Source organism: Pygoscelis adeliae, unplaced genomic scaffold, assembly GCF_000699105.1.
Source record: "Pygoscelis adeliae isolate BGI_AS28 unplaced genomic scaffold, ASM69910v1 Scaffold346, whole genome shotgun sequence".
NCBI lineage: Eukaryota > Metazoa > Chordata > Aves > Sphenisciformes > Spheniscidae > Pygoscelis > Pygoscelis adeliae.
In genome coordinates, this window is record NW_008824902.1 from 314,793 (window position 1) to 323,931 (window position 9,139).

The following is a 9,139-nucleotide window of genomic DNA, read 5'->3' on the forward strand; positions in this document are numbered from 1 at the left end:
CTGTCTGGCCTGTGCAACAGAAGACCAACATCTGCAGTGAACAGCATGGGAGTATCTTAGATTCCAGGGAGGGCAGCTCATACCTCGGGGGGCAGCATGAGGGCTCCCTTTTCATCCATCTGCAACTTCCCATCCTTCAGCATCACACTCAGGATATCAGGGGGGTAGAAGGTCAGTCCCCTCACCATGTTGGTTCGGTACCAGGAGAGGTGTCTTGCCTGAAGGATGGCTGGCTTAGCTATGTCTGAATGGCAGGTACCAAAAAAGTCCACATACATGGGTTCCTGGGAAAACACCAGAAAGGCTTATAAGAAGTAAACTGCCCTTCTGTGATTGCTTTGAGAGTTACACCATCCTAGTACCTCACTTCCAAAACCATGCCTGGGAAAGGCTTAGCATCTGCAATGTTAGACTGCCATTTACTTTATGTCTTGATGGGACCCAAGACCTTTCTTGAAACTGGAGTGAAAGTTGAAGGCATTCAGTGCACAGCTGTGCAGCTGAATTTAACTCAGAGACCTAAATGGACAGGAGCCACTGAGGACGCACCTCACCCCACCTGTAGGCATTACTGACTGTCTGTCCGCACCAGCCCTCTACTGCTGGTAGGAACCTGCACCATGGGGATTCTGCTCAGCAGGAGCCCAGGACAGGTATCAATGGAAATGCAGTGGAAAGAGATTTCCAGGGGCTACTAAGTGAGAGAGGCCAGCCCTGGTGGGTTACATTGGAAGAGCCCTCTGAGCTATCACAGTGGTGAAACCACCCTTTGCCTCTCATACCTGATGGTGGACAAGGCACACCACTCTGCGGTGATAGCTGATGGGGTGAATAGGTCGAAAGGTCACCTTCAGCACTAGTGTTGTTGTGCCCTCCAAGACTCCACAGGGGCGATCCAAGGAGAAGACACTCCCTCTACCATCAATATCAAACTGGTAATAGGCCGGGACATCTGAGATGTTGCTGATTTTCAGCGTCTGCATCAAACTTTCCCCAAGATTGATCCAGTCGAAGTCCACAGAATATTGGTGCAGGGACACCAAAGGACCTAGCACAACAACATGCAAGACAGATCCTGGACCTGTCATAGTTGTTTCTGTCAACATGTCACAAGCCACTGCTGCACTTAACTTATCTTCCCAAACCAGAATCACCTCATCAGCAAACCCACCAGTCCTAGCAAACAGCTGGACATTCACTTCCAACAGTCTCACATCTGTCTCAAGCAAGTATAAACCCCCAACGGCACACCAGGGACAGCCTGGATGCCAGCAGAAGGTAAGTATATGACTGAGGGCTGTGACAGTCCCTAGTCCTTCCCCAGGCACTTGCCCTTCCCCTGCAGTGCTAAGACGACGACAGGGAGAAACAGGGAAGGCTTTCACTCTGGTACCTTTACATGAGCCAACCACCTTCAGGACAGTCTGCAGGAGGGATCCAGCAGATATGATAGTGAAATAGTCGGTACTGTGCTCTCCTACTGTCTGTGGCTGAAATCGTATGCACAAGACCAGCTTCCCTTTGGCAGGGACAACACCATGGGACACATCACAGGAGAAAACATGATCTCGAACCAGAGGGTCTTTTGCTCTTTCTATCCTACATGGTGCATCTACCTGCAAGCAGAAAAGAAATAGGTTAACGCAGGAGCCAACAGGAGCCAGAATAGCTCTGAATGCAGGACACTAATCAGTGAAGAATTGCAGTTTTCAGCAGAGCTGAACACCACCAAGAACACCAAGGCAACTGCAGCTCAGCACAGAGATGCTGTGCAAACCTCTGCAGCTCTTTCTTGCTGGAGCACTGCCGGCAGCAAGCTCCCACCATATGCTCAGAAGTCAGTGGGCTGCAGCAAAATGTCCTGGTGATCTCTGGGGTTGGAGTGTTCCTCCTGGTAGGTGGAGGATGTCTCAAGGTGTCCTCAAGGGCCAAAGTAGCCTAAGTGACTGCTGTGACCAGGAGGACAGGCAGGCAGATAACTTATTTCCCTCTGTCCACCGTCCCACCTTGTCTGGGGATTTTCTTTTCACAAAAAACAAGACTCATGCTCTGACGCCTTCCTCAAACCCCTTAAAGAAGATCCTCATCCTTGCCTGGGGATGCTGAGCACCACTGCAGTGTGAATAATAAGAGTACAACAAACGAGTATGTCTTTGGCACTCCCAAGTTGCAGGGCCTGTGGACGAGCCAGCACTACTGTCATCCAGGTCACCAGTCTCTGAGTATATCCAACTTTTAATGGGGCTGTGATGGGCTGAACTGGCAAAGAGAACAAGGTGCTGAAACGCAGCCCACTTGACTTTGAGAGCAATCCACCAGGTTACAGTCCACTGAGAAGCAGCACACCAGAAGATCCATCAGCTGCCTGGGATACATGCGTGGCAATTTGAGACCACCACAGCTGCCACGCAGGACTGGTGGGCTTGTCCAGAGTGAGCAGGAGAGCCGCAGGATGTGAAGGACAACAGTGGCTGCCTGATCTGGACCAAGCGTAGTGGGAAGCAGGCGGGAACTGCCATACCATGCTGCAAATGGGTAAGTTTCTAGCACTGTAGCTGGAAGGCAAGGGTGAATGGCCTGGTTGGTAGGGGAAGACTCGTCATCTCTGTTTTATTCACGCTCCCACTTGGGTTATTTTCACAGCATTAAGGGAGATACTCAAGACCACATACCCCAGGGAAACATGCCAGCATGCCAACTTCTCACAAGAGGTAGTCTCCCTCTCCACATACCACGGACATGTTGAAGATTTCTACACACTTCTCCACAGTTGTCCCCACTGGCACTGATCCAAAGCATAGCACATCCCGAAACTTCCCAGCCTGTACACCTTCACACTCTTCCTCTGTCACGCTCACCCGCAGGTAGGGGTATTTGGCTGTTAAAGGGAGTTATATACTGGGTTAAGAAAGAGAGGTGGAATCTCCATCCTTGGATATTCAACGCTCAGCTGGACAAGGCTCTGAACAACCTCAGGTAACTCTGATGTTGGATCTACCTTCAAAGTTGGCCCTGCTTTGAACCAAATAAGCTCCCTTCCAGCCCTAATTTACACATCTTTTATTTGTCAGTGGCCATATAAGGCACTTCGAGCAAAGACTTGCTAATGAAACCATTGCTTATTCTAGCTTGCATGCAGAAAGCTTTAGACATTTCCCTCTGGCTATCTGCCTAGCAGGGACAGACAGGAGAGACTGAGTGCAGACAAGACCAGGAGTTTCTGGAGATTTTTGCATTGTGCCAATGAATTAATCTCATTTCTTCCCTCTGTCAGCTTAAGCAGGCTCCAGAAATGCCAGCTTGGCCAAACCATGCAAAAGGGCATGTTGGACCCTACTGTCTCTACTGTCTCTTCAGATCACACTTCCAAATTGACAACAGGATATTAGAGAATTTCACAGGCCGCTTTCAAACCACAGGTTTCACTTGCTCACCAGTGGCTTGAGCCAACTGTGGCATAGCCTCCCTGTGGAATGCTATTCCACAGTTAGGGATGATACACATTTCTTTCAGTGTTCAATGCAAGATAGACTCACCCAGGGCTTTTAGCTGGATAGTCCTCCTTTGTTTCTCTTCACCTCCAAACCAGCATGTTGCTGCCACATCATACACCACAGCCACCTTGGGTTGGAAGACCACCTTGACCATGCACTCGGCACCTGGGTTCAGCATGCCGCAGTCAGGAATCATGTAGAAAGGGCTAGGTGTCTCCCAGGCAAACACAGTAACAAGATCACTAGGAAATGGAGATACATTTTAAGTAGATGAATGGATCCTTTGCTGCCTGTGCAATCATACATAGGATGGACCTTTCCCAAGGTTAGGATGTGAAGCAACCAATGTCGAATGCCAGAACCCCTAATGCATCTGGCCAAATATGTGATGCTGGGAAGAAATTTGTCTCTAGTCTCTGCAAATGCTCTGTTCACACTTTAATGAATCTTAGCTATTACAGCTAAGAACTTTATTAATGGCCATAAAATTTCTCACCTTCACCATGTGACAGCAAACAAATCAGCTCCAGAATGAAGTATTTGCTTTTCCTGTATCTAAGTTTGGTGCTATTCAATTCCAAATGAACATTTGTTCTTCTGTTATATGCCCGGGTGAGAAGAGAGGACTGAGCTGTTTTCCTAATACCTCATTCAACTCTCCAGAACTCCCTCTGCTTGTTTGATTTGTGCAAAGAACATGACATACCATCAGCTTTTTATATTTTATTGATTCCAAGCTGCGTGTTACTTACCATCCATATCCTCCACTACTCTGGACCCCTCAGTCAGCACAAATGATTTCTCTTAAGGGGAGAATGAGTCACTTGAAATGGTTTCTGGCTGATACCTTGCTCTGCTTAAGGTACACGTGCTCTCTGTCCTTTCCACCCTCCTACCGCATCAGCTGACTGCTTTGGGGAGCACAGGCCATTTTGCAACTAGTAAAGGTTATTTAGCTCTCACTGTAAATGGTTGGAAGTATACCTCCTTCCTACCTAGGACCTTCTTCACTGTACTCCTTCCTACAATACTGACTGAATCACTGTCCTTCCGTTATTAAAATAAGATAGTCCTTGGTAACTGGGAGCATGATTTCCTCCTAAATGAGGAGTTCAAGCCACAGAATACTGCCACTGCTTTGGGCAGCTCCATGAACCTAAGAGCAGGCACTGGAGAGACTCTCCAACTTCCATATTGCCTGCCTCCAAATCAAAGAGGACAGCTCAAGCACCAGCAACTCCACTGTCATGACTACAAAAAAAAGCCGAGGGAAGAGAGATCAAGTCACAGAAAGACTAAAATGTTTCCAGCTAGTAGCTCATCTCTCCCTGCCCACACTAGGCAGGCTCTCCTGTGGATGTGGGATCTTCTCAGTGGGACACTATGCTGGTCCCCAACTACTGCCTGTGCATGTGTCCTGGTTTCAGCAGGGATAGAGTCAATTTTCTTTCTAGTAGCTGGTACAGTGCTGTGTTTTGGATTTAGGATGAGAACAATGTTGATAACACACCGATGTTTTGTTGTTGCTAAGTAGTGCTTACACTAGTCAAGGACTTGTCAGCTTCCCATGCTCTACCGACTGAGAAGGCTGGGGGTGCACAAGAAGCTGGGAGGGGGCACAGCCAGGACAGCTGACCCAAACTGGCCAAAGGGACATTCCATGCCATGTGACGTCATGCTCAGTATATAAACTGGGGGGAAGCTGGCTGGGGGGGCCACTGGTCGGGGACTGGCTGGGCATTGGGCAGCGGGGGGGGGGCAATTGCATTGTGCATCACTTGCTTTGTATAGTCTTTTATTATTATTATATTCTATTTCAATTATTAAACTGTTCTTAACTCAATCCACAAGTTTTTTCACTTTTACTCTTCCAATTCTCTCCCCCATCCCACCGGGGGGGGCAGAGGGAGAGTGAGCAAGTGGCTGTGGTACTCAGCTGCCGGCTGAGGTCAAACCACAACAGCATGAATGGTTGTCAGCATATGCTGGAAACAGAGGTGAGGTGCCCAGGTGTGCCCACAGTGAGATCTGACCTGTACTACCATTTCTGCTGCCTTTTCTGCTGTGACCTCAGAGGAGGCAGAGGTCTGCTGTTTGTTAAGGCAGCCAGTAGATCTAATAACAACTGAAATGAGTTGCGTTCGTTGGAGAGTCCAAGAAGGTGGCAAAATACCTGACAAAACAGAAAAAGGGTCTGCCCAGCCACGTCTCACTCACCCAATGTTGCGCACAGGGAATGTTGTCTCCGTGACATTGTGGACAGCACAGATGGGCAACTGGACAGCAGCTGGGAAGGACAGGCAGGGGCGTGGAAGTGTAGCACGCAGGGTGACAGAGAACTCGCCCTCAGCCTTCTTAAAGCAGACGCTGTCTTCATACTCCTTCTGCACAGAAAAACAAGGGAAGACAGGGGTTAGACGGGTTCCATCTTGCAGGTACCGCAGCTCCACCCATGAACACCCATCACCTTCACCTCTGAGAGCATTGGGGAAAAATGATCAGCGACAGAGGCACCAGGGAGGCCTCTGTGCAGAACAGAGAGCGTACGAAGCACTCAGAAAAGGCAGGCAGTGAGTAAGGTACTCAGGTATACTCCTCACTCTGTCAGGGAACACACAAAAAACCTCAGAGACAGCAGCTGAAGACCACATTTGTTTCACCTGATTTGTTTTGATGCAGATTTCTTTCAGTGTTTTCAAGATCTCAATTCAGCTTAACTGAAGCACGTACAACCTCTCCTTGAGGTCCACGAGCACAGAAATACTAGTCTTTGATTAAGTGCTTTGTCAGCTAGAGGCCTAAGCAGATAACACACAACTTAAAGATGCAACGTTGACAGCACTGTGTACACATAGCCCCAGGACATCTGCTAACCAGCTAAGATAGAAGGAATTGAAAGATAACGTGTCTTCCATGCTCCAAAGTCATCACCTCTCCTGAGTACTGCTTATACAGGTAAGGAGAGACCTTGGACACTGCAGCACACACAGTCTTTGCTCTCTCTAAGAAAGGGAGCCTCCTGCTCTAGTGATTGATGTGGTGCAGACAAACTATTCACTGAAAATGGAACAAGGCCAGCAGCTTATTTCATAAAGGGAACACTGAACAGTCATCAGAAAACCATGATACTAAGAGAGCAGGGTACTGGGAATCTGCCCAATGATCACGCTCTACGGCTAGGGCTGAGGTACACATCAAAGACATATAGCTGTGAACAAGAGCCAGAGATCAACACTCAGAGCCAAGACAGACACGAGGAAGAAGCTGAAAATTAAGAAAAGGGGCTGGGTAAAAAGAATAATTGCTGTTAAAAACAAAGCTTAAAGAAACCCACCCCATCGAGAAGAAGGGAGGCCCTTGACATATCCCTTATAAAAAATCAGTAGCCCTTCAATGTACAGGCTTTGGGGTCTCCTGGAAGAAAGCAGAGTGAGTACCTCAACCCAAGGTTCTGCACTAAAACCACCCAGCTGAGGTTCCCTGTGATCAAACCAGGTGTGGACAGTTCAAGCACTTTATCTTACTGATTTCATGGCCAGAAGCAGCACGTGAAAAACTGGGAATACTTTTTGTGAGGATCCCTCTCATAACTACTGGCAAAATCTGCAGAGAAGTCAGGGGTTAGGGCTCCCTCAGGTGATGAAGATGTGGGGAGAGCAGGAAGGTCACGCTGCCCAGTCTTTCCATGCTAGAACCTTCCCTAAGGACCGATTCATTCAAGTGAAAACAAATCAGAAAGGACAAGAGAGGCAGAGGCCCGCTGCCCCCCCAGAAGCCAGCCTGAGCACTGAGAGCAAGTTTGATGTTGCGACTTTACCTTTTCAGTCGGCCGGAAAACGATGGGCAGAGTTAAGGACATACCAGGGCTCAGAGTGATCGGCTGTGGAAAAACAGTGAAGAAGAATCGCGTGGAAGGACATCTAGATAATGAAATCAAAACAAGAGATTTTGTCTGAGGGCATACAGCTGTTGTTAAGTTAGACAGCAGGAAAGAGAATAGAGAAACAAAACCTCCAGACCCCACAATTAGAAGCACTTTACATACCTGACCCCAAGGGTACCTTGGTAGTGAATCAGCAGAAACAGGGGCAGAACCCAGGTGTCCTGAAAACCCATTCCCAGCTCTAAGTACCTACCCCTTCCTTGAACAATATTTTACATTCCCAGGCCATGCGGCATGAGCAAAACACATTGGGCAGAAACATTTGAGTTTCAGAGCACGGAAGGTCACAGGGAGTGCTGGAGTGGCTCAACATCCAGTGGGACTCCCAGGAGCAATGGTTTTAGGACACACTAGTGACTGGCTGGCATACATCCACAATTAAAATCTCACTAGACTGGAAATGCTTCACAGACAGAAGTATCAGCAAAACAGAATTTTAAAAAAGGCATTTCACTTAAAATACTCCTGCCAGGAACAAGGGCTGTGCTCCTGAATTAGCAGGTTTCTGTCCTGCTATGTAAGTGTGCGTGCGCTGCCTCCAGCACATAGCCCAAAGGGAGAGGGGGCAGATGAATCCAAGGAAAGGTACTAATATGACTGATACAGCAGGAGGGATGAAGATGCAGTGAGAGTGTGAGGAGTACAAAGGAGAAAGAAATGTCCCACGCACCTGTAGCTCAGCTTCTGGGTTTTCTCATGAACATTTTTCAAGATCAGATGTTTGATCATCTCTTTTCCGAGTTCCCAGCCACGCCACCTGAGTGTTTCAGCCACCTCAATGCCCCAGAATACACATTTCTTCTTCTTTGCCTTTCTTGCAGACAGCTTAGGAAGTTGCAACGGGGACATTAGCACTTTGGGAGGGAGGAGAAATCAAACAGCTGTTTCTCTATGCTAAAAGTCTCTGACTCTGGCAAACGGACGGGAGGAGCCACCCTGCGGCAAAGCTCCAGGAGTCACCAAAAGCCTTGCTCCAGGAGTCCAGAGGGGACACCTCCTGGCCACAGCCCAAACAACAGATGCTAAAGGATGTCAAGAACGAGGGAAGCAAAGGCTAAAGGGTTTTTTGATTTTCTCCTCTCCCTGCCCTGCCAGTAAATCCACCCACGACGATGGCACCCTTTGCCCCACCACTCACCTTCCTGACACAGCCACAGCTCAGCTTCCGAAAAGAGCCAGAGTTTTGGGGCTCCCCATGCGCCTGAGCAAGCATCTGAAAAACAAGAGGAAAAAGTCCTCACGCGCGCTGCTCCTGCTTCCGGACAGTCTTTGCTGCCAAGACCTGGGCACTCCCAGAGATCCAACAACCCCTCCTCGGGCTCAGGACGGCACACCTCCCCACAGGGGCTGCAGTGTCCCCAGCAGTGTCCCCGTTTTGCCAGCCGAGTCCAGCCCTTGCCACAGACCACGCAGTCCCCGGGCTGCCGCAGCTCAGCGGTCCCCTTGGCACAGACCGTGACCCCCCCACCTCGCTCACAGCTCAGTCCCCTGTGGCAGAGCTCTCCTTGGGCCTTTACAGGACAGCCCTGCCCAGCCCGCTATAGCCCCACAGAGACCAGTACAGCAAAAGCCCTGTAGCCCTGCCCGGCCCTCTAAAACCCTATATAGATGGCTGTGGCACGGCCCTGTTCCCTACAGCAAGAGCCTGCCCAGCTCCCTGGGGCACGGCCCGGTCCTTTATAACCCTGCCTGGCCCCCGGAG

The 9,139-nt window shown here is 49.3% G+C and overlaps 1 protein-coding gene across 1 annotated transcript in view; it reads right to left on the minus strand.

Annotated features, from left to right (window-relative positions):
* CCDC108 (coiled-coil domain containing 108) overlaps positions 1-8,650 on the minus strand; it is a 33,570-nt gene extending 24,920 nt beyond the window's left edge. The window contains 9 exon segments of the mRNA XM_009324866.1: positions 84-284; positions 783-1,048; positions 1,394-1,616; positions 2,733-2,878; positions 3,537-3,736; positions 5,712-5,878; positions 7,312-7,414; positions 8,108-8,262; positions 8,576-8,650. Coding sequence (XP_009323141.1) covers positions 84-284; positions 783-1,048; positions 1,394-1,616; positions 2,733-2,878; positions 3,537-3,736; positions 5,712-5,878; positions 7,312-7,414; positions 8,108-8,262; positions 8,576-8,650 — 1,536 coding nt within the window.
* Positions 8,651-9,139: the final 489 nt, after the last annotated feature.